Source organism: Cyclopterus lumpus, chromosome 5 (genome assembly GCF_009769545.1).
Source record: "Cyclopterus lumpus isolate fCycLum1 chromosome 5, fCycLum1.pri, whole genome shotgun sequence".
Lineage (NCBI taxonomy): Eukaryota > Metazoa > Chordata > Actinopteri > Perciformes > Cyclopteridae > Cyclopterus > Cyclopterus lumpus.
The window spans coordinates 26,554,066-26,581,918 of record NC_046970.1 but is presented as its reverse complement, the minus strand read 5'-3'; the positions used below and the strand labels follow the sequence as shown (position 1 = coordinate 26,581,918).

Sequence of the window (27,853 nt, the reverse complement as noted above, 5' to 3'; positions counted from 1 at the left end):
GGATGTCGTATGTGTACAGATTGTAAAGCTCTCTGAGGGAGGTTGTGATTTGTGATATTGGGCACTCGAAGAGGAGACTCGGAACCAGACCTCCTTCTACCGGACCTCTTCTACCGGACCTCTTCTACCGGACCGCCTTCTACCGGACCTCCTTTCTACCGGACCTTCTTCTACCGGACCTCCTTCTACCGGACCTCTTCTACCGGACCGCCTTCTACGGACCTCTTCTACCCGGACCGCCTTCTACCGGACCTCCTTCTACCGGACCCTCTTCTACCGGACCTCCTTCTACCGGACCTCTTCTACCGGACCGCCTTCTACCGGACCTCTTCTACCGGACCTCCTTCTCCGGGACAACATGTCTCTCCGCCGCCTCTGCGCTGCTCCGGGCCGGCTGTCTGTGTGCTGCTGGCTGCTGCTGGTAACTGGAACACTCGGTAAGAAAACTAAAACTAACTAGCTTTGCAAATCAAGAACATGCAACGCAAAGCAGACGCGTTTACACAAATATAGAATCACAAATATCCAGCGCGTCTGATGAAGAAGACACGAGGTGGAAACTACAAATGTTTCTGTTTACATGGCCGCGCGTGGGCCTTTTTCACGTTGCGTCATGAGTCAAACTCCGTCAACCCGGAAGCAACGCGTCCGATTTCCGAACACTTTCTTCGGCTTTCACTTTAGTATAACACGGTACAAGTACTACTTCCACTGTACTACAACACGGTACAAGTACTACTTTCACTGTACTACAACACGGTACAAGTACTACTTCCACTGTACTACAACACGGTACAAGTACTACTTCCACTGTACTACAACACGGTACAAGTACTACTTCCACTGTACTACAACACGGTACAAGTACTACTTCCACTGTACTACAACACGGTACAAGTACTACTTCCACTGTACTACAACACGGTACAAGTACTACTTCCACTGTACTACAACACGGTACAAGTACTACTACCACTTTACTATAACAGTACAAGTACTACTTCCACTGTACTATAACACGGTACAAGTACTACTTCCACTGTACTATAACACGGTACAAGTACTACTTCCACTGTACTATAACAGTACAAGTACTACTTCCACTGTACTATAACAGTACAAGTACTACTTCCACTGTACTACAACACGGTACAAGTACTACTTCCACTGTACTATAACACGGTACAAGTACTACTTCCACTGTACTATAACACGGTACAAGTACTACTTCCACTGTACTATAACACAGTACAAGTACTACTTCCACTGTACTACAACACGGTACAAGTACTACTTCCACTGTACTATAACACGGTACAAGTACTACTTCCACTGTACTATAACACAGTACAAGTACTACTTCCACTGTACTATAACACAGTACAAGTACTACTTCCACTGTACTATAACACGGTACAAGTACTACTTCCACTGTACTACAACACGGTACAAGTACTACTTCTACTGTACTATAACACGGTACAAGTACTACTTCCACTGTACTACAACACGGTACAAGTACTACTTCCACTGTACTATAACACGGTACAAGTACTACTTCCACTGTACTATAACACGGTACAAGTACTACTTCCACTGTACTATAACACGGTACAAGTACTACTTCCACTGTACTATAACACAGTACAAGTACTACTTCCACTGTACTACAACACGGTACAAGTACTACTTCCACTGTACTATAACACGGTACAAGTACTACTTCCACTGTACTATAACACGGTACAAGTACTACTTCCACTGTACTATAACACGGTACAAGTACTACTTCCACTGTACTATAACACGGTACAAGTACTACTTCCACTGTACTACAACACGGTACAAGTACTACTTCCACTGTACTATAACACGGTACAAGTACTACTTCCACTGTACTATAACACAGTACAAGTACTACTTCCACTGTACTATAACACGGTACAAGTACTACTTCCACTGTACTATAACACAGTACAAGTACTACTTCCACTGTACTATAACACGGTACAAGTACTACTTCCACTGTACTATAACAGTACAAGTACTACTTCCACTGTACTATAACACGGTACAAGTACTACTTCCACTGTACTATAACACGGTACAAGTACTACTTCCACTGTACTATAACACGGTACAAGTACTACTTCCACTGTACTATAACACGGTACAAGTACTACTTTCACTGTACTATAACACAGTACAAGTACTACTTCCACTGTACTATAACACGGTACAAGTACTACTTCCACTGTACTATAACAGTACAAGTACTACTTCCACTGTACTATAACACGGTACAAGTACTACTTCCACTGTACTATAACACGGTACAAGTACTACTTCCACTGTACTATAACACAGTACAAGTACTACTTCCACTGTACTATAACACGGTACAAGTACTACTTCCACTGTACTATAACAGTACAAGTACTACTTCCACTGTACTATAACACGGTACAAGTACTACTTCCACTGTACTATAACACAGTACAAGTACTACTTCCACTGTACTATAACAGTACAAGTACTACTTTCACTGTACTATAACAGTACAAGTACTACTTTCACTGTACTATAACACAGTACAAGTACTACTTCCACTGTACTATAACAGTACAAGTACTACTTTCACTGTACTATAACACGGTACAAGTACTACTTCTACTGTACTATAACAGTACAAGTACTACTTCCACTGTACTATAACACAGTACAAGTACTACTTCCACTGTACTATAACACGGTACAAGTACTACTTCCACTGTACTATAACACAGTACAAGTACTACTTCCACTGTACTATAACACGGTATAAGTACTACTTCCACTGTACTATAACACGGTACAAGTACTACTTCCACTGTACTATAACACGGTATAAGTACTACTTCCACTGTACTATAACACGGTATAAGTACTACTTCCACTGTACTATAACAAGTACAAGTACTACTTTCACTGTACTATAACACGGTATAAGTACTACTTCCACTGTACTATAACACAGTACAAGTACTACTTCCACTGTACTATAACACGGTACAAGTACTACTTTCACTGTACTATAACACGGTACTAGTACTACTTCCACTGTACTATAAACACAGTACAAGTACTACTTTCACTGTACTATAACAGTACAAGTACTACTTCCACTGTACTATAACACAGTATAAGTACTACTTCCACTGTACTATAACAAAGTACAAGTACTACTTTCACTGTACTATAACACGGTATAAGTACTACTTTCACTGTACTATAACACGGTACAAGTACTACTTCACTGTACTATAACACAGTACAAGTACTACTTTCACTGTACTATAACACGGTATAAGTACTACTTTTCACTGTACTATAACACAGTACAAGTACTACTTTCACTGTACTATAACACAGTAAAAGTACTACTTTCACTGTACTATAACACGGTATAAGTACTACTTCCACTGTACTATAACACGGTATAAGTACTACTTTCACTGTACTATAACACGGTATAAGTACTACTTTCACTGTACTATAACACAGTACAAGTACTACTTCCACTGTACTATAACAGTACAAGTACTACTTCCACTGTACTATAACACGGTACAAGTACTACTTCCACTGTACTATAACACAGTACAAGTACTACTTCCACTGTACTATAACAGTACAAGTACTACTTCCACTGTACTATAAACACGGTACAAGTACTACTTTCACTGTACTTTAACAGTACAAGTACTACTTCCACTGTACTATAACACAGTACAAGTACTACTTCCACTGTACTATAACACAGTACAAGTACTACTTCCACTGTACTATAACACAGTACAAGTACTACTTCCACCTGTACTATAACACAGTACAAGTACTACTTCCACTGTACTATAACACAATACAAGTACTACTTCCACTGTACTATAACACGGTATAAGTACTACTTTCACTGTACTATAACACGGTACAAGTACTACTTCCACTGTACTATAACAGTACAAGTACTACTTCCACTGTACTATAACACAGTACAAGTACTACTACCACTGTACTATAACAGTACAAGTACTACTACCACTGTACTATAACAGTACAAGTACTACTACCACTGTACTATAACAGTACAAGTACTACTTCCACTGTACTATAACAGTACAAGTACTACTACCACTGTACTATAACAGTACAAGTACTACTTCCACTGTACTATAACACGGTACAAGTACTACTTCCACTGTAATATAACACAGTACAAGTACTACTTCCACTGTACTATAACAGTACAAGTACTACTTCCACTGTACTATAACACAGTACAAGTACTACTTCTACTGTACTATAACAGTACAAGTACTACTTCCACTGTACTATAACACGGTACAAGTACTACTTTCACTGTACTATAACAGTACAAGTACTACTTCTACTGTACTATAACACAGTACAAGTACTACTTCCACTGTACTATAACACAATACAAGTACTACTTCCACTGTACTATAACACGGTATAAGTACTACTTTCACTGTACTATAACACGGTACAAGTACTACTTCCACTGTACTATAACACGGTACAAGTACTACTTCCACTGTACTATAACACAGTACAAGTACTACTTCCACTGTACTATAACACGGTACAAGTACTACTTCCACTGTACTATAACAGTACAAGTACTACTTCCACTGTACTATAACACGGTACAAGTACTACTTCCACTGTACTATAACACAGTACAAGTACTACTTCCACTGTACTATAACAGTACAAGTACTACTTTCACTGTACTATAACAGTACAAGTACTACTTTTCACTGTACTATAACACAGTACAAGTACTACTTCCACTGTACTATAAACAGTACAAGTACTACTTTCACTGTACTATAACACGGTACAAGTACTACTTCTACTGTACTATAACAGTACAAGTACTACTTCCACTGTACTATAACACAGTACAAGTACTACTTCCACTGTACTATAACACGGTACAAGTACTACTTCCACTGTACTATAACACAGTACAAGTACTACTTCCACTGTACTATAACACGGTATAAGTACTACTTCCACTGTACTATAACACGGTACAAGTACTACTTCCACTGTACTATAACACGGTATAAGTACTACTTCCACTGTACTATAACACGGTATAAGTACTACTTCCACTGTACTATAACAAAGTACAAGTACTACTTTCACTGTACTATAACACGGTATAAGTACTACTTCCACTGTACTATAACACAGTACAAGTACTACTTCCACTGTACTATAACACGGTACAAGTACTACTTTCACTGTACTATAACACGGTACTAGTACTACTTCCACTGTACTATAACACAGTACAAGTACTACTTTCACTGTACTATAACAGTACAAGTACTACTTCCACTGTACTATAACACAGTATAAGTACTACTTCCACTGTACTATAACAAAGTACAAGTACTACTTTCACTGTACTATAACACGGTATAAGTACTACTTTCACTGTACTATAACACGGTACAAGTACTACTTCCACTGTACTATAACACAGTACAAGTACTACTTTCACTGTACTATAACACGGTATAAGTACTACTTTCACTGTACTATAACACAGTACAAGTACTACTTTCACTGTACTATAACACAGTAAAAGTACTACTTTCACTGTACTATAACACGGTATAAGTACTACTTCCACTGTACTATAACACGGTATAAGTACTACTTTCACTGTACTATAACACGGTATAAGTACTACTTTCACTGTACTATAACACAGTACAAGTACTACTTCCACTGTACTATAACAGTACAAGTACTACTTCCACTGTACTATAACACGGTACAAGTACTACTTCCACTGTACTATAACACAGTACAAGTACTACTTCCACTGTACTATAACAGTACAAGTACTACTTCCACTGTACTATAACACGGTACAAGTACTACTTTCACTGTACTTTAACAGTACAAGTACTACTTCCACTGTACTATAACACAGTACAAGTACTACTTCCACTGTACTATAACACAGTACAAGTACTACTTCCACTGTACTATAACACAGTACAAGTACTACTTCCACTGTACTATAACACAGTACAAGTACTACTTCCACTGTACTATAACACAATACAAGTACTACTTCCACTGTACTATAACACGGTATAAGTACTACTTTCACTGTACTATAACACGGTACAAGTACTACTTCCACTGTACTATAACAGTACAAGTACTACTTCCACTGTACTATAACACAGTACAAGTACTACTACCACTGTACTATAACAGTACAAGTACTACTACCACTGTACTATAACAGTACAAGTACTACTACCACTGTACTATAACAGTACAAGTACTACTTCCACTGTACTATAACAGTACAAGTACTACTACCACTGTACTATAACAGTACAAGTACTACTTCCACTGTACTATAACACCGGTACAAGTACTACTTCCACTGTAATATAACACAGTACAAGTACTACTTCCACTGTACTATAACAGTACAAGTACTACTTCCACTGTACTATAACACAGTACAAGTACTACTTCTACTGTACTATAACAGTACAAGTACTACTTCCACTGTACTATAACACGGTACAAGTACTACTTTCACTGTACTATAACAGTACAAGTACTACTTCTACTGTACTATAACACAGTACAAGTACTACTTCCACTGTACTATAACACAATACAAGTACTACTTCCACTGTACTATAACACGGTATAAGTACTACTTTCACTGTACTATAACACGGTACAAGTACTACTTCCACTGTACTACAACACGGTACAAGTACTACTTTCACTGTACTACAACACGGTACAAGTACTACTTCCACTGTACTACAACACGGTACAAGTACTACTTCCACTGTACTACAACACGGTACAAGTACTACTTCCACTGTACTACAACACGGTACAAGTACTACTTCCACTGTACTACAACACGGTACAAGTACTACTTCCACTGTACTACAACACGGTACAAGTACTACTTCCACTGTACTACAACACGGTACAAGTACTACTACCACTGTACTATAACAGTACAAGTACTACTTCCACTGTACTATAACACGGTACAAGTACTACTTCCACTGTACTATAACACGGTACAAGTACTACTTCCACTGTACTATAACAGTACAAGTACTACTTCCACTGTACTATAACAGTACAAGTACTACTTCCACTGTACTACAACACGGTACAAGTACTACTTCCACTGTACTATAACACGGTACAAGTACTACTTCCACTGTACTATAACACGGTACAAGTACTACTTCCACTGTACTATAACACAGTACAAGTACTACTTCCACTGTACTACAACACGGTACAAGTACTACTTCCACTGTACTATAACACGGTACAAGTACTACTTCCACTGTACTATAACACAGTACAAGTACTACTTCCACTGTACTATAACACAGTACAAGTACTACTTCCACTGTACTATAACACGGTACAAGTACTACTTCCACTGTACTACAACACGGTACAAGTACTACTTCCACTGTACTATAACACGGTACAAGTACTACTTCCACTGTACTACAACACGGTACAAGTACTACTTCCACTGTACTATAACACGGTACAAGTACTACTTCCACTGTACTATAACACGGTACAAGTACTACTTCCACTGTACTATAACACGGTACAAGTACTACTTCCACTGTACTATAACACAGTACAAGTACTACTTCCACTGTACTACAACACGGTACAAGTACTACTTCCACTGTACTATAACACGGTACAAGTACTACTTCCACTGTACTATAACACAGTACAAGTACTACTTCCACTGTACTATAACACGGTACAAGTACTACTTCCACTGTACTATAACACGGTACAAGTACTACTTCCACTGTACTACAACACGGTACAAGTACTACTTCCACTGTACTATAACACGGTACAAGTACTACTTCCACTGTACTATAACACAGTACAAGTACTACTTCCACTGTACTATAACACGGTACAAGTACTACTTCCACTGTACTATAACACAGTACAAGTACTACTTCCACTGTACTATAACACGGTACAAGTACTACTTCCACTGTACTATAACAGTACAAGTACTACTTCCACTGTACTATAACACGGTACAAGTACTACTTCCACTGTACTATAACACGGTACAAGTACTACTTCCACTGTACTATAACACGGTACAAGTACTACTTCCACTGTACTATAACACGGTACAAGTACTACTTTCACTGTACTATAACACAGTACAAGTACTACTTCCACTGTACTATAACACGGTACAAGTACTACTTCCACTGTACTATAACAGTACAAGTACTACTTCCACTGTACTATAACACGGTACAAGTACTACTTCCACTGTACTATAACACGGTACAAGTACTACTTCCACTGTACTATAACACAGTACAAGTACTACTTCCACTGTACTATAACACGGTACAAGTACTACTTCCACTGTACTATAACAGTACAAGTACTACTTCCACTGTACTATAACAGTACAAGTACTACTTCCACTGTACTATAACACGGTACAAGTACTACTTCCACTGTACTATAACACAGTACAAGTACTACTTCCACTGTACTATAACAGTACAAGTACTACTTTCACTGTACTATAACACAGTACAAGTACTACTTCCACTGTACTATAACAGTACAAGTACTACTTTCACTGTACTATAACACGGTACAAGTACTACTTCTACTGTACTATAACAGTACAAGTACTACTTCCACTGTACTATAACACAGTACAAGTACTACTTCCACTGTACTATAACACGGTACAAGTACTACTTCCACTGTACTATAACACGGTACAAGTACTACTTCCACTGTACTATAACACGGTACAAGTACTACTTCCACTGTACTATAACACGGTATAAGTACTACTTCCACTGTACTATAACACGGTACAAGTACTACTTCCACTGTACTATAACACGGTACAAGTACTACTTCCACTGTACTATAACACAGTACAAGTACTACTTCCACTGTACTATAACACGGTACAAGTACTACTTCCACTGTACTATAACACGGTACAAGTACTACTTTCACTGTACTATAACACGGTACAAGTACTACTTCCACTGTACTATAACAGTACAAGTACTACTTCCACTGTACTATAACACAGTATAAGTACTACTTCCACTGTACTATAACAAAGTACAAGTACTACTTTCACTGTACTATAACCGGTATAAGTACTACTTTCACTGTACTATAACACGGTACAAGTACTACTTCCACTGTACTATAACACAGTACAAGTACTACTTTCACTGTACTATAACACGGTATAAGTACTACTTTCACTGTACTATAACACAGTACAAGTACTACTTTCACTGTACTATAACACAGTAAAAGTACTACTTTCACTGTACTATAACACGGTATAAGTACTACTTCCCACTGTACTATAACACGGTATAAGTTACTACTTTCACTGTACTATAACACGGTATAAGTACTACTTTCACTGTACTATAACACGGTACAAGTACTACTTCCACTGTACTATAACACGGTACAAGTACTACTTCCACTGTACTATAACACAGTACAAGTACTACTTCCACTGTACTATAACACGGTACAAGTACTACTTCCACTGTACTATAACACGGTACAAGTACTACTTTCACTGTACTATAACACGGTACAAGTACTACTTCCACTGTACTATAACAGTACAAGTACTACTTCCACTGTACTATAACACAGTATAAGTACTACTTCCACTGTACTATAACAAAGTACAAGTACTACTTTCACTGTACTATAACACGGTATAAGTACTACTTTCACTGTACTATAACACGGTACAAGTACTACTTCCACTGTACTATAACACAGTACAAGTACTACTTTCACTGTACTATAACACGGTATAAGTACTACTTTCACTGTACTATAACACAGTACAAGTACTACTTTCACTGTACTATAACACAGTAAAAGTACTACTTTCACTGTACTATAACACGGTATAAGTACTACTTCCACTGTACTATAACACGGTATAAGTACTACTTTCACTGTACTATAACACGGTATAAGTACTACTTTCACTGTACTATAACACAGTACAAGTACTACTTCCACTGTACTATAACAGTACAAGTACTACTTCCACTGTACTATAACACGGTACAAGTACTACTTCCACTGTACTATAACACAGTACAAGTACTACTTCCACTGTACTATAACAGTACAAGTACTACTTTCACTGTACTATAACACGGTACAAGTACTACTTTCACTGTACTATACAGTACAAGTTACTACTTCCACTGTACTATAACACAGTACAAGTACTACTTCCACTGTACTATAACACAGTACAAGTACTACTTCCACTGTACTATAACACAGTACAAGTACTACTTCCACTGTACTATAACACAGTACAAGTACTACTTCCACTGTACTATAACACAATACAAGTACTACTTCCACTGTACTATAACCACGTATAAGTACTACTTTCACTGTACTATAACACGGTACAAGTACTACTTCCACTGTACTATAACAGTACAAGTACTACTTCCACTGTACTATAACACAGTACAAGTACTACTACCACTGTACTATAACAGTACAAGTACTACTACCACTGTACTATAACAGTACAAGTACTACTTCCACTGTACTATAACAGTACAAGTACTACTACCACTGTACTATAACAGTACAAGTACTACTTCCACTGTACTATAACACGGTACAAGTACTACTTCCACTGTACTATAACACAGTACAAGTACTACTTCCACTGTACTATAACAGTACAAGTACTACTTCCACTGTACTATAACACGGTACAAGTACTACTTTCACTGTACTATAACAGTACAAGTACTACTTCCACTGTACTATAACACAGTACAAGTACTACTTCCACTGTACTATAACACAGTACAAGTACTACTTCCACTGTACTATAACACAGTACAAGTACTACTTCCACTGTACTATAACACAGTACAAGTACTACTTCCACTGTACTATAACACAATACAAGTACTACTTCCACTGTACTATAACACGGTATAAGTACTACTTTCACTGTACTATAACACGGTACAAGTACTACTTCCACTGTACTATAACAGTACAAGTACTACTTCCACCTGTACTATAACACAGTACAAGTACTACTACCACTGTACTATAACAGTACAAGTACTACTACCACTGTACTATAACAGTACAAGTACTACTTCCACTGTACTATAACAGTACAAGTACTACTACCACTGTACTATAACAGTACAAGTACTACTTCCACTGTACTATAACACGGTACAAGTACTACTTCCACTGTACTATAACACAGTACAAGTACTACTTCCACTGTACTATAACAGTACAAGTACTACTTCCACTGTACTATAACACAGTACAAGTACTACTTCTACTGTACTATAACAGTACAAGTACTACTTCCACTGTACTATAACACGGTACAAGTACTACTTTCACTGTACTATAACAGTACAAGTACTACTTCTACTGTACTATAACACAGTACAAGTACTACTTCCACTGTACTATAACACAATACAAGTACTACTTCCACTGTACTATAACACGGTATAAGTACTACTTTCACTGTACTATAACACGGTACAAGTACTACTTCCACTGTACTATAACAGTACAAGTACTACTTCCACTGTACTATAACACAGTACAAGTACTACTACCACTGTACTATAACAGTACAAGTACTACTACCACTGTACTATAACAGTACAAGTACTACTTCCACTGTACTATAACACGGTACAAGTACTACTTCCACTGTACTATAACACAGTACAAGTACTACTTCCACTGTACTATAACAGTACAAGTACTACTTCCACTGTACTATAACAGTACAAGTACCTCTTCCACTGTACTATAACAGTACAAGTACTACTACCACTGTACTATAACAGTACAAGTACTACTTCCACTGTACTATAATACAATACAAGTACTACTTCCACTGTACTATAACAGTACAAGTACTACTTCCACTGTACTATAACACGGTACAAGTACTACTTTCACTGTACTATAACAGTACAAGTACTACTTCCACTGTACTATAACAGTACAAGTACCTCTTCCACTGTACTATAACAGTATAAGTACCTCTTCCACTGTATTATAACACAGTATAAGTACCTCTTCCACTGTACTATAACACAGTATAAGTACCTCTTCCACTGTACTATAACAGTATAAGTACCTCTTCCACTGTATTATAACACAGTATAAGTACCTCTTCCATTGTACTATAACAGTATAAGTACCTCTTCCACTGTATTATAACACAGTATAAGTACCTCTTCCACTGTACTATAACAGTATAAGTACCTCTTCCACTGTACTATAACACAGTATAAGTACCTCTTCCACTGTACTATAACACACTAAGTACCTCTTCCACTGTACTATAACACAGTATAAGTACCTCTTCCACTGTACTATAACACAGTATAAGTACCTCTTCCACTGTACTATAACAGTATAAGTACCTCTTCCACTGTACTATAACACAGTATAAGTACCTCTTCCACTGTACTATAACACAGTATAAGTACCTCTTCCACTGTACTATAACAGTATAAGTACCTCTTCCACTGTACTATAACACAGTATAAGTACCTCTTCCACTGTACTATAACACAGTATAAGTACCTCTTCCACTGTACTATAACACACTATAAGTACCTCTTCCACTGTATTATAACACAGTATAAGTACCTCTTCCACGGTACTATAACACAGTATAAGTACCTCTTCCACTGTACTATAACACACTATAAGTACTTCTTCCACTGTACTATAACACAGTATAAGTACCTCTTCCACTGTACTATAATACAATACAAGTACTACTTCCACTGTACTATAACAGTACAAGTACTACTTCCACTGTACTATAACACGGTACAAGTACTACTTTCACTGTACTATAACAGTACAAGTACTACTTCCACTGTACTATAACAGTACAAGTACCTCTTCCACTGTACTATAACAGTATAAGTACCTCTTCCACTGTATTATAACACAGTATAAGTACCTCTTCCACTGTACTATAACAGTATAAGTACCTCTTCCACTGTACTATAACACAGTATAAGTACCTCTTCCACTGTACTATAACACAGTATAAGTACCTCTTCCACTGTACTATAACACAGTATAAGTACCTCTTCCACTGTACTATAACACACTATAAGTACCTCTTCCACTGTATTATAACACAGTATAAGTACCTCTTCCACGGTACTATAACACAGTATAAGTACCTCTTCCACTGTACTATAACACACTATAAGTACTTCTTCCACTGTACTATAACACAGTATAAGTACCTCTTCCACTGTACTATAATACAATACAAGTACTACTTCCACTGTACTATAACAGTACAAGTACTACTTCCACTGTACTATAACACGGTACAAGTACTACTTTCACTGTACTATAACAGTACAAGTACTACTTCCACTGTACTATAACAGTACAAGTACCTCTTCCACTGTACTATAACAGTATAAGTACCTCTTCCACTGTATTATAACACAGTATAAGTACCTCTTCCACTGTACTATAACAGTATAAGTACCTCTTCCACTGTACTATAACACAGTATAAGTACCTCTTCCACTGTACTATAACACAGTATAAGTACCTCTTCCACTGTACTATAACACAGTATAAGTACCTCTTCCACTGTACTATAACACACTATAAGTACCTCTTCCACTGTATTATAACACAGTATAAGTACCTCTTCCAAGGTACTATAACACAGTATAAGTACCTCTTCCACTGTACTATAACACACTATAAGTACTTCTTCCACTGTACTATAACACAGTATAAGTACCTCTTCCACTGTACTATAACAGTATAAGTACCTCTTCCACTGTACTATAACACAGTATAAGTACCTCTTCCACTGTACTATAACACAGTATAAGTACCTCTTCCACTGTACTATAACAGTATAAGTACCTCTTCCACTGTATTATAACACAGTATAAGTACCTCTTCCACTGTACTATAACACAGTATAAGTACTTCTTCCACTGTATTATAACACAGTATAAGTACCTCTTCCACTGTACTATAACACAGTATAAGTACCTCTTCCACTGTATTATAACACAGTATAAGTACCTCTTCCACTGTACTATAACACAGTATAAGTACCTCTTCCACTGTATTATAACACAGTATAAGTACCTCTTCCACTGTACTATAACACAGTATAAGTACCTCTTCCACTGTACTATAACACAGTATAAGTACTTCTTCCACTGTATTGTAACACAGTATAAGTACCTCTTCCACTGTATTATAACACAGTATAAGTACCTCTTCCACTGTACTATAACACAGTATAAGTACCTCTTCCACTGTATTATAACACAGTATAAGTACCTCTTCCACTGTATTATAACACAGTATAAGTACCCTCTTCCACTGTACTATAACACAGTATAAGTACCTCTTCCACTGTATTATAACACAGTATAAGTACCTCTTCCACTGTATTATAACACAGTATAAGTACCTCTTCCACTGTACTATAACACAGTATAAGTACCTCTTCCACTGTACTATAACACAGTATAAGTACCTCTTCCACTGTATTATAACACAGTATAAGTACCTCTTCCACTGTACTATAACAGTATAAGTACCTCTTCCACTGTATTATAACACAGTATAAGTACCTCTTCCACTGTATTATAACACAGTATAAGTACCTCTTCCACTGTATTATAACACAGTATAAGTACCTCTTCCACTGTATTATAACACAGTATAAGTACCTCTTCCACTGTACTATAACACAGTATAAGTACTTCTTCCACTGTATTATAACACAGTATAAGTACCTCTTCCACTGTACTATAACACAGTATAAGTACCTCTTCCACTGTATTATAACACAGTATAAGTACCTCTTCCACTGTATTATAACACAGTATAAGTACCTCTTCCACTGTACTATAACACAGTATAAGTACCTCTTCCACTGTATTATAACACAGTATAAGTACCTCTTCCACTGTATTATAACACAGTATAAGTACCTCTTCCACTGTATTATAACACAGTATAAGTACCTCTTCCACTGTACTATAACACAGTATAAGTACCTCTTCCACTGTACTATAACACAGTATAAGTACCTCTTCCACTGTACTATAACACAGTATAAGTACCTCTTCCACTGTATTATAACACAGTATAAGTACCTCTTCCACTGTACTACTTCAGAGGTGGCCTGTGGTCTTCGGGGCCTCTTGGTGAACAGCTGATTGGTCCCATCCTCATGTTCACCTGCATCCATTCAAACACATGATTTAAAATGTCTTTTGTCTGTCAAGGTGTCAAAGTGTTCGTCAAGGAAGGGAGCGACGCCTCCTTACCTTGTTCCCTCACCGAGGACGTCACGGCCGCCCTGTTCGACTGGAGGAAGGTGGCTCACGGAGACCAGCAGCAGAAGGAGGTCTTCTTCCACCAGGCGGCTTCTCACTACAACAACGGCCTTCGTGGTCAGAACGAGGAGTTCAAAGGCCGAGTCTCGTTCTTTGAAGATGAGCTGAAACACGGCAACGCCTCCATCGTCATCAGAAACGCCAAGATGGCCGACGATGGAAACTACACCTGTGCTTTTCCGCTTCTTCAGACGCCTCAAATCTTCTACGTCGAGCTGGTCGTGGGTGAGTGCTTTTAATTACACTGTTGCTCTTAAATGTACGTTTTGTATCTCCAACTGTCATTTAAGGTTTGACCCCCAACTGGTCGACGTGACCCCCAAGAGGTCTTCACTGATTGGTTGTCATTTAAATTCACTTTTAACCCCATTTGCTTGTTATAAATGAGACTTCTGGAACCTTTCTGGTATAGTTTCATATATACCTGCAGTGCTTTTGGTATTTAACATTTACTAAACATCTTCTCCTCTTTGTCTCCTCCTGCTTTAGTCTCCTCCTCCTCCCTTTAGACTCCTCCTCCCTTTGTCTCCTTCTCCTCTTTGTCTCCTCCTCCTCCCTTTAGACTCCTCCTCCTCCCTTTGTCTCCTTCTCCTGCATCTATAACCAAAGACTCACAAGTTGTCGTGTTGCCTTCAGGATCTCCAGGATCTCCAGGCTCTCCGTGCCGTGTGAGCCGAGCTTCCTGCTTCCTACTAACACGGCGGCTGCTTTCATGAGCTACCAGGTGTGAACGAAAGCCTTCTGTTTACACCCCGTCTTGCATGCACGTCCTTCCTCGTCTGCAGAGGATGCTGCATGCAGCCTCGTGTCCTTGTGTCCTAGCCGGCAGCTCTTCTGCTTCCTTGCACGCTTCGTCTATGCTAAGCTAACCGGCAGCTGGGTGCAGCTTCGTGTTCTGCGTACAGACACGAGTGGTGTCACTCAAAGTGAGTCATGAAAGACCATCGATGGGTCCGTCCCACCTGCTGGTCGCTGGGTCACTGGATGACGGTGTGAACACGGGTCCCATAACGGGTCCCATAACGGGACTGCAGTGAGGACCGGAGCCTCGTGTTTCCCCTCCTTCGGTCGCCCACAAATGAACGTTCCTGTTTGTCTTTCAGATCTCCCCTTTAAAGACCGGTCAGCAGAAAGCTCAGGTGAGCGATGATGTCACCGACGATCACGTGTGAAGTAGACCAGTAGACCCGTAGACACGTAGACCCGTAGACACGTAGACCCGTAGACCCGTAGACACGTAGACCAGTAGACCCGTAGACACGTAGACCCGTAGACACGTAGACCCGTAGACACGTAGACACGTAGACACGTAGACCCGTAGACACGTAGACACGTGGACCCGTAGACACGTGGACACGTGGACCCGTAGACACGTGGACACGTAGACACGTAGACACGTGGACACGTAGACCCGTAGACACGTAGACACGTAGACCCGTAGACCCGTAGACCAGTAGACCCGTAGACACGTAGACACGTAGACACGTAGACACGTAGACCCGTAGACACGTAGACACGTAGACCCGTAGACACGTAGACACGTAGACACGTAGACACGTAGACCCGTAGACCCGTAGACCCGTAGACACGTAGACCCGTAGACACGTAGACACGTAGACCCGTAGACCCGTAGACACGTAGACCCGTAGACACGTAGACACGTAGACCCGTAGACACGTAGACACGTAGACCCGTAGACCCGTAGACACGTAGACACGTAGACCCGTAGACACGTAGACCCGTAGACACGTAGACACGTGGACCCGTAGACACGTAGACCCGTAGACATGTGGACCCGTAGACCCGTAAACACGTAGACACGTAGACCCGTAAACACGTAGACACGTAGACACGTGGACCCGTAGACCCGTAGACACGTAGACATGTGGACCCGTAGACACGTAGACCCGTAGACACGTAGACCCGTAGACACGTGGACCCGTAGACACGTAGACACGTGGACCCGTAGACACGTAGACACGTAGACACGTGGACCCGTAGACCCGTAGACACGTAGACATGTGGACCCGTAGACACGTAGACCCGTAGACACGTGGACACGTAGACACGTGGACACGTAGACCCGTAAACACGTAGACACGTGGACCCGTAGACACGTGGACACGTAGACATGTGGACACGTGGACACGTAGACCCGTAGACATGTGGACACGTGGACACGTAGACCCGTAAACACGTAGACACGTGGACACGTAGACACGTGGACCCGTAAACACGTAGACCCGTAGACACGTAGACACGTAGACACGTAGACCCGTAGACACGTAGACTCGTAGACTCGTAGACCCGTGGACCCGTAGACACGTAGACCCGTAAACACGTAGACACGTGGACCCGTAGACACGTAGACCCGTAGACACGTAGACATGTGGACCCGTAGACCCGTAAACACGTAGACACGTGGACCCGTAGACACGTAGACCCGTAGACACGTAGACACGTAGACACGTAGACCCGTAGACACGTAGACACGTAGACTCGTAGACCCGTGGACCCGTAGACACGTGGACCCGTAGACACGTAGACACGTGGACCCGTAGACACGTAGACACGTAGACTCGTAGACCCGTGGACCCGTAGACACGTAGACCCGTAAACACGTAGACACGTGGACACGTAGACCCGTAGACACGTAGACATGTGGACCCGTAGACCCGTAAACACGTAGACACGTGGACCCGTAAACACGTAGACACGTAGACACGTGGACCCGTAGACCCGTAGACACGTAGACACGTAGACATGTGGACCCGTAGACACGTAGACACGTAGACCCGTAGACACGTGGACCCGTAGACACGTGGACCCGTAGACCCGTAGACCCGTAGACACGTAGACACGTAGACACGTGGACCCGTAAACACGTAGACACGTAGACACGTAGACACGTAGACACGTAGACATGTGGACCCGTAGACCCGTAGACACGTAGACCCGTAGACACGTGGACCCGTAGACACGTAGACACGTGGACCCGTAGACACGTAGACACGTAGACACGTGGACCCGTAGACATGTGGACCCGTAGACACGTAGACACGTGGACACGTGGACCCGTAGACCCGTAGACACGTGGACACGTAGACACGTGGACCCGTAGACACGTGGACCCGTAGACCCGTAGACACGTGGACCCGTAGACACGTGGACCCGTAGACACGTGGACCCGTAGACACGTGGACACGTAGACACGTGGACCCGTAGACACGTGGACACGTAGACACGTGGACACGTAGACACGTGGACCCGTAGACCCGTAGACACGTGGACCCGTAGACACGTGGACACGTAGACACGTTGACCCGTAGACCCGTAGACACGTGGACCCGTAGACACGTGGACACGTAGACACGTGGACACGTAGACACGTAGACCCGTAGACACGTGGACCCGTAGACACGTGGACACGTAGACACGTAGACACGTGGACACGTGGACACGTAGACACGTGGACCCGTAGACCCGTGGACCCGTAGACACGTGGACACGTAGACACGTGGACCCGTGGACCCGTAGACACGTGGACACGTAGACACGTGGACCCGTAGACACGTGGACACGTAGACACGTAGACACGTAGACCCGTGGACCCGTAGACACGTGGACACGTAGACACGTGGACACGTAGACACGTAGACACGTGGACCCGTAGACACGTGGACACGTAGACACGTGGACACGTAGACACGTGGACCCGTAGACACGTGGACCCGTAGACCCGTAGACACGTGGACCCGTAGACACGTGGACCCGTAGACACGTGGACCCGTAGACACGTGGACCCGTAGACACGTAGACACGTAGACCCGTAGACCCGTAGACCCGTAGACACGTGGACACGTAGACACGTAGACACGTAGACACGTAGACATGTGGACCCGTAGACACGTAGACCCGTAGACACGTGGACACGTAGACACGTGGACACGTAGACACGTGGACCCGTAGACCCGTGGACCCGTAGACACGTGGACCCGTAGACACGTGGACACGTAGACACGTGGACCCGTAGACACGTGGACACGTAGACACGTAGACACGTGGACCCGTAGACACGTGGACACGTAGACACGTGGACACGTAGACACGTGGACCCGTAGACACGTGGACCCGTAGACCCGTAGACACGTGGACCCGTAGACACGTGGACCCGTAGACACGTGGACCCGTAGACACGTGGACCCGTAGACACGTAGACACGTAGACACGTAGACCCGTAGACCCGTAGACACGTGGACACGTAGACACGTAGACACGTAGACACGTAGACATGTGGACCCGTAGACACGTAGACCCGTAGACACGTAGACCCGTAGACACGTAGACCCGTAGACACGTGGACCCGTAAACACGTAGACACGTAGACCCGTAGACACGTAGACCCGTAGACACGTAGACCCGTAGACACGTAGACCCGTAGACACGTAGACCCGTAGACACGTGGACCCGTAAACACGTAGACACGTAGACCCGTAGACACGTAGACCCGTAGACACGTGGACCCGTAAACACGTAGACACGTGGACCCGTAAACACGTAGACTCGTAGACACGTAGACACGTAGACACGTGGACCAATGGACTCGTAGACCCGTAGACACGTAGACCCGTAGACCCGTAGACCTCCTTCTCACACACTCCATCTTCTCTATTGATTGGTCACATTTGAAGCATCTATTCTTGCTGAGATCTGGTCATTAATCTGATCAACACCCAGAGTGACTATGAATACACAGCTAGGAGATTAATATCTGATTTCTAGTCATTGATCAGTGATCAATGTTAAAAGACGGATTTGGAGGGTCCTGATTTTGATGTCACTGATCTCTACGATGTCGTTGTGTCCAAAGCTTTGAGTAATAATATTAATGATATTAACAACAACGGTGATAAGAGTCGCACACACTGATCAGTGATGTCATCAATCACAATGATTTCTCCTGATCGGTCTGTGTGTGTGTGTGTGTGTGTGTGTGTGTGTGTGTGTGTGTGTGTGTGTGTGTGTGTGTGTGTGTGTGTGTGTGTGTGTGTGTGTGTGTGTGTGTGTGTGTGTGTGTGTGTGTGTGTGTGTGTGTGTGTGTGTGTGTGTGTGTCCTTCCTTTACGGCCAGAGAATCTTGTTATGGAATTAAAAGCTTTAGCTGAATTATATAAACCTACAAATATCAATCAAATATAATAATGTACAATGGTGGTGCTGCAAAGCATTGTGGGATGGCATTATCTCCTTTGCTGAAAGCGACGCGGAAGGAAGCGTTGAAGCACCTTTCCTTAGCACCTTTCCTTAGCGCCTAGAGGGTTGGCCCTAGAACACGTGCACGTGTTCAGTAACACGATATTTATCAAACACAAAGGTTTGATTGATATTTAAATTTAGCTTGATGGATGTCTACATCTAGTTAGGATGCCTCCTGGACGCCTCCCATTAGAGGTTTTCCGGGCACGTCCAACTGGTAGGAGGCCCCGGGGAAGACCGAGGACACGCTGGAGGGATTATATCTCCCGGCTGGCCTTGGAACGCCTCGGGATCCCCCAGAATGAGCTGGAAAGTGTTGCGGGTGAGAGGGAAGCCTGGGTCGGCCTGCTGAACCTGCTGCCACCGCGACCCGACCCCGGATAAGATAATGGATGGATGGATGGATGGATGTTAACACACCTGTCTTGAAGTTATTAATCTCTTGAAGACCTCGAGATGGACACAAAGTCTTCTCACGTCTGGTTTTTCAGTTTACAGAAGCAGAACAATCATGGAACCAAAATATTAGTTTGAAAAATTGTTATTGTTGTTTTGTAAATGAATCTACGGAAAATGATTTGTCGCACAATTCTACATAAAGCTAAAAGAAAGAAATGAAACATCACGTTCTATGAAACAATGTAACGTTATTGTGTATTAGTAACTCTTAAAATATATAATCGTTACTTTTTAAAAATGTTTTTTTATGTTCGGCCACAGTTGTGACCGGCGGGATAATGTTCAGACATTTATTAGTATGCAGGCGTCATAATCCTTAAACATCCCATAATGCTTAAACACCTGGAATGATTGTTGGTGCCAGATGGGGCGTCGCCCTTCTGCGTCATGGTCTACCGGGATCCCCTTGAACAGGTCTAATAACGCCTTTGGTTCCTCCAGACCTTGACTCAAAGAACGGAGTAGAACCAGAACTCCGTATTTAGCGTGTTGTCCCGCCGGTCGCATGTTTATTCATCCTTTGAAGACTCGTCTGTTCTTCTACCTTCTAATAATCTTCACACTGCGCTCTCAGTTGCGACTCCAGAGCCATTCGTCAGGGCGCTGGATGCTGGAGGGGACCGGTCCCTGTTGCACTGCGAGGTTCGAGGAGCGTCTCCAGAACCTAAAGTGGAGTGGCAGGACGGCCACGGGAACCCACTTCCTGCTGAGGCGCAGGTCTCGGAGACAGGAAGCGGCTACGACGTCACTGTCAACGTCACGGTGAACAAGACGGACCTCTATCGCTGTGTGGTGGAGCAGGAAGCCATCAAGCACCGGATCGCCGCAGAGACCTTTGTGCACATCTGTGGTGAGGTTTCATCGCTTTGAAGTGTCGCTTTGAGGCGTGGTTACGCTTTAACTCTTCTTGTGCTGCGTTTCAGAGAAAGCGTGCGAAGACTCGTCCAGTAAAGTGTCCGTCGGATGGTCGGCTCTCACATTTGCTTTTGGAGTTTTCAGTGTTCTTGCAGTTCAAACTCTGCTTGTCTTCGGGAAGTGCGTCACAATACGCCGCAATACCAGTAAGTTTATATAAAATACATCATCGTGTCCATTTTAATATGGGAATGTATAAAAGTATCAGCTGCACGTTTTTCTGTGGACCACCAACATAATTTATACTATAAAGTTAACTTTATGTAACATATACTCTATTTTCTGTCCTGCAGGTCATCGACAGCAGGAAAATGATCTGGAAATCCAGGGAACCGGTCTGAAAATCCAGGGAACCGGTCTGAAAATCCAGGGAACCGGTCTGAAAATCCAGGGAACCGGTCTGAAAAACAGTCTGGGAAACCAAGGAACCGGTCTGGGAAACGGTCTAGAACACCAGGGAACCGGTCTGGGAAACCAAGGAACCGGTCTGGGAAACGGTCTAGAACACCAGGGAACCGGTCCTGGGAAACGGTCTAGAACACCAGGGAACCGGTCTGGGAAACCAAGGAACCGATCTGGGAAACGGTCTAGAACACCAGGGAACCGGTCTAGAACACCAAGGAACCGGTCTGGGAAACGGTCTAGAACACAAGGGAACCGGTCTGGAACATCAGGGAACCGGTCTGGAACACCAGGGAACCGGTCTAGAACACCAGGGAACCGGTCTAGAACACAAGAGAAACGGTGTGATTTACAAGAAGTTGAACGGTTCGGATACCCAGGATGACGGTTCTGTTGTTGTGGACTCGTGAAACGTTGGTCGCAGTCCGAGTACTGTTCCAATTCAAAAGTCTGCTACGGTCCAAACGCCCGGACGGGTTTGGATCCGCCATTCAGTTTTCTAAATAGCGTCGATACCATTTGTGTAGTTTGTGGTTTATAGTTTAAGCATTAAATGTGGTAATCCAGATTCAGACGTGAAAAAGGTCCTGCTCAGCGGAACCATTTATTATGCACTTTTTTATATGTATTGTGGGATGCTGTTGACATGTTTGAGTTCTTCTGGTTCTCCTCTGTACTGGTTCAGGTCTTTATAGCAGGTCCATGAACAAGAAACACACAAAAGAGCAGCTGGTGAGAGTAAAGTCCTTGAAGAGAACCTCTTTGAAGGATCCTATCGGGTCCACAGGGCAGAAGGAGGATCATTTAAAATGAAGGAATTAGAAAATGGCTGACGTACCATGTGACTGGAAGAGGGTGTTGGAGGCGGAGCCAACAGGAAGAGGGCCTCTGGGGAGGAAGGTTCTCAAATTGAAGCTGGAGAACCTCCTCTGAATGAGGGATGATATTCAAGGTTTATGAACTAGAGAACTCCGGGGCCCCGGAGCAGGTCAGTAGTATTTCATCATGTAACTGTATGTATTAAATGTGTGTGTGTGTATGTATATATATATATATATATATATATATATATATATATATATATATATATATATATATATATATATATATATATATATATTATATATATATATAATATATATATATATATATATATATATATATATATATATATATATAATATATATATATATATATATATATATATATATACTCCAAACACGTTGGTACATCATTGTCTTTGCGTTTGATTGTTGTGAAGCGTACTTTTATATGTATATGTAAGCTAAGTTCTGTGGGTATAACTTTAATTTAGGCTTAAGAACCCCACATTGCTCTGAAAAGATGAAAAGATGATATTAACTTTAAGTGGTTCTCAGCTGGTCCGTTAGACGATCGATCAGCTGTTATTGATTATGAACCAAAGACGGACTCTGAGGTCCAGTTTGTCTGTTTATTCTGTTTGTTTCACTGAGTTAATAAACAAATGGCTTATTTATTCATATTTGATCTGGGATCAGATCCACGTTGTGAACAGTGGGACGACGGTCCCTGTGTCCTGGTTCAAGGTCAGTCTGATAATATAATAAATCACATACCATGACTCCTTGTGTGTACAGTAAACATGTGAAGGCTGAATCATGAGTCAATAAAACAATATTGTTTAATGTTTGTCAATAATCATGAATCCACAACAGCAGTTTGTTTAGTGAGTAATAAAAGTATTTACAGCTAGTATTCTACACGTCACAGTGTACTCATGCTACCACAACACATACTTTATATACAAGTACTCACAAAGGAGTGGTCCAGGTTTAAGACCAGTACAGACCATCACAAGCTCCATGTGGTCCAGGTTTAAGACCAGTAGAGACCAGAAGACCCGTAGACCAGTACTTGTCCTGGTTCCTTGATCCCTTCACTCCTCCACTCACACTTGGCCGTGTCCTTCACAGCGTTGCATAGTTTCTTATTGTCGGTGTGTGAAGGGGAAACACCGTTTTATTAGGTACACCTCGCTGCAACCAGCTGCTCCTTCATTTGTGATAAACTGTACGATAGAATAAACCTTCATGTTTCACACAACATTACATTAGTAAATGATGAAAGTATTATTATTTCAACTAAAACATGGAGCACAATCTGTATTTCTTTGAGGAGAAGTCTCCGTGGGGTTTAGGGACTATTTTCAGCGGCGGATTAATCACCACTTGTTGTATTTATAAAATAAAAATACAATGCAGAACATAAGCAGCCTCAACATCCATCTAATTATAGAGGCCTGTTGACCCTCTCACGAAAGGTCAAAGGTCACGACGTCTTCTCTGGTCAGTGAGAACAAAACAAACCACGAAGAGATCAAATAAACACACAACCAGCAGTCTGAAGGAGTCATTGAACGCATCGTCTGGTGTAGAAAAGAGAAGATTTGAATCCTTGAGGACTTCATCTTCATCTTCATCTTCATCGTCCCCGTGAGCTGGAGCCTCCTTGTAAAAACGTTTACAAAATGTACAGTCGTTAACTTTAGAAAAGTGTATATTAATTATAGTTTCTGTGAAGGTCGCTGCACCTGACGCCTCCTCACCTAAAATAAATGCCTTGTTTATGTTTTAGCATCACAAGCTTAAATAAAATCGTTTAACTCTTCTTGCATATTTCTACCTTCAACCAGATAAAAAGTTTCAATATATATATATATATATATATATATATATATATATATATATATATATATATATATATGTATATATGTGTATATATATATATATATATATATATATATATATATATATATATACACATATATATATATATATACACACACATGTATATATGTATATATATATATATATATATATATATATATACACACATGTATATATATATATATATATATACACACACATGTATATATATATATACACATGTATATATATATATATACACATGTATATATATATATACACATGTATATATATATATATATATATATACACATGTATATATATATATATATATATACACATGTTATATATTTATATATATATATATATATATATATGTTACATGTATCTACAGCTTTGATTCTTAAAAGAAATCCGCTTTCGATTCACTCGTAGAAAATGTTTCCAGGTGTTGAATGTGATATATATAAATACATATATATATAAATATAAATAAATATATATATATATATATATATTTATATATATATATATATATATAAATATATATATATTTATATATATATATGTATATATATATATATAAATATATATATATTTATAAATATATTTATTTATGTTATATATATATATGTTATATATATGTTACATGTATCTACATGCTTTGATTCTTAAAAAGAAATCCTTTGTTTGTTTGTTTGTTGTGGGGAGGGGGGAGGGGTCACTCCTCGCTGACGCCGTGCTCCCACGCCACCTTCGCCTGCTCCTCCTTGGTCGCTGCGATTATGGGCTGAGAGACCTTGCGCGGCATGGGCCGCGGCCCGGGGGGGGCGGCAGACTGGTGTTCAGGGGGTCCTCCTCGGGGATGCACCCCTCTCTGAGGTAGGGCTTGGGGGGCAGGGCCGGAGGGGGCTCGTGGAGGTGGTAGAGGGGCGGGTGGTGAGGGAGGTAGTGCGGGTGGAAGTGGTGGTGGTGGTGGTAGAGGTGCTGCGACCCATCCTGCAGGTGGTGCGGCGCTCCGAGGGAGGTCAAACTCGGAGCCTGGGGCTGGATTTGGCCCCCGGCCTGGGCCGAGGCAACGCCCCCCGGGGCGGAGTGGCTGCGGCAGGGCGGGGGTTTGACTCCGTCTAGGACTTCAGGCTCAGAGACGCTGTACCTAACGGGCTGGTAGGGCGAGTCCGGGTCCTCCTGGTCCACGGTCCAGGCCTGGCCGCCAGGTACGGACTCCAGGGTGTCCGTGCGGCTGGCAGGGGGGTCGGCGGAGGAGGTGGCGCTGCCGAAGGTGCTCTCGCCGAGGGAGGAGACTCCGGAGCTGGCGCTGCCCGACAGGGTGGAGCTACTGCCATCCAGGACGGACTGAGGACTGGTGGGCGAGGCAGGTATAGGGTGCAGGGGAGACTGGAGAGAGAGAGGGTTTAGTCCAGCATCCTCTAGGCCTGACGGTCATGAAGGAACGACATTTAGAGACTGAGGACAAGAAGGCATGAATATTAATAAAGTATTGATCTCTGATCATGTGACTTTGTTAACAACCAATCAGTGTTTAGACCAACAGAAGAAGAGCTAGTAACGTCAGCTAGTAACGTCAGCTAGTGACATTAGTTAGTAACGTTAGCTAGTAACGTCAGCTAGTGACATTAGTTAGTAACGTTAGCTAGTAACGTTAGCTAGTGACGTTAGCTAGTAATGTAAGTTAGTGACGTTAGCTAATGACATTAGCTAGTAACGTTAGTTAGTAACATTTAGTTAGTGACTTTAGTTAGTAACGTAAGCTAGTGACGTTAGCTAATGACGTTAGTTAGTAACGTAAGCTAGTGACGTTAGCTAATGACATTAGCTAGTAACGTAAGCTAGTGACGTTAGCTAATGACATTAGCTAGTAACGTTAGTTAGTAACGTTAGCTAATGACATTAGCTAGTAACGTTAGTTAGTAACGTTAGCAGCACCGCTAACGGAGAACCAGCGGAGGTTCACTTCAGTTACATAATGATGCATTCAGGCTCTGCTCAGTGAACATGAGTACTGACTGAAGGTAAATGATAACGTTCTCATGATGCGTTCAGGCTCTGCTCAGTGAACATGAGTACTGACTGAAGGTAAATGATAACGTTCTCATGATGCGTTCAGGCTCTGCTCAGTGAACATGAGTACTGGCTGAAGGTAAATGATAACGTTCTCATGATGCGTTCAGGCTCTGCTCAGCGAAAATGAGTACTGGCTGAAGGTAAATGATAACGTTCTCATGATGCGTTCAGGCTCTGCTCAGTGAACATGAGTACTGGCTGAAGGTAAATGATAACGTTCTCATGATGCGTTCATGTGTAATATAGTAAAATGTACTGTTGGTGATAAACTAGAATAAATGCAGATGTTTATGAATATAAAATTGATTTTAGATTAATTATTATGTTTAACTTCCTAAAGCTCAGCTCATTATTACACTAAAATAATATATTTTATTTACTTATTATTTATTAAAAACCCAGCTGATGTCAGTCTTGCTATTATTATTATTATTATCGTCATCGTTGT

At 41.5% G+C, this 27,853-nt stretch overlaps 2 protein-coding genes across 2 annotated transcripts in view; one reads left to right on the top strand and one right to left on the bottom strand.

The window, feature by feature from the left end:
• The first annotated feature begins 260 nt into the window (after positions 1-260).
• LOC117730613 lies at positions 261-23,151 on the top strand. The gene is made up of 7 exons (XM_034532428.1): positions 261-437; positions 15,492-15,827; positions 16,706-16,741; positions 21,891-22,166; positions 22,240-22,377; positions 22,525-22,739; positions 22,774-23,151. Exons 1-7 carry the CDS (start codon positions 359-361, stop codon positions 23,041-23,043), a joined length of 1,350 nt encoding a protein of 449 aa, XP_034388319.1. The 5' UTR covers positions 261-358; the 3' UTR covers positions 23,044-23,151.
• Positions 23,152-26,103: 2,952 nt separating this feature from the next.
• Positions 26,104-27,853, bottom strand: part of dock3 (dedicator of cytokinesis 3) — a 94,279-nt gene continuing 92,529 nt past the window's right edge. Inside the window, 1 exon segment of the mRNA XM_034533292.1 lies at positions 26,104-26,718. Coding sequence (XP_034389183.1) covers positions 26,104-26,718 — 615 coding nt within the window.

Excerpts from the sequence above, each read along its gene's own strand:
- LOC117730613 (XM_034532428.1), top strand. The coding sequence starts at position 359 with ATGTCTCTCCGCCGCCTCTGCGCTGCTCCGGGCCGGCTGTCTGTGTGC. Across the intron at positions 438-15,491 it reads GCTGGTAACTGGAACACTCG|GTGTCAAAGTGTTCGTCAAG; the intron begins GTAAGAAAACTA and ends TTGTCTGTCAAG. Across the intron at positions 15,828-16,705 it reads CTACGTCGAGCTGGTCGTGG|ATCTCCCCTTTAAAGACCGG; the intron begins GTGAGTGCTTTT and ends TTTGTCTTTCAG.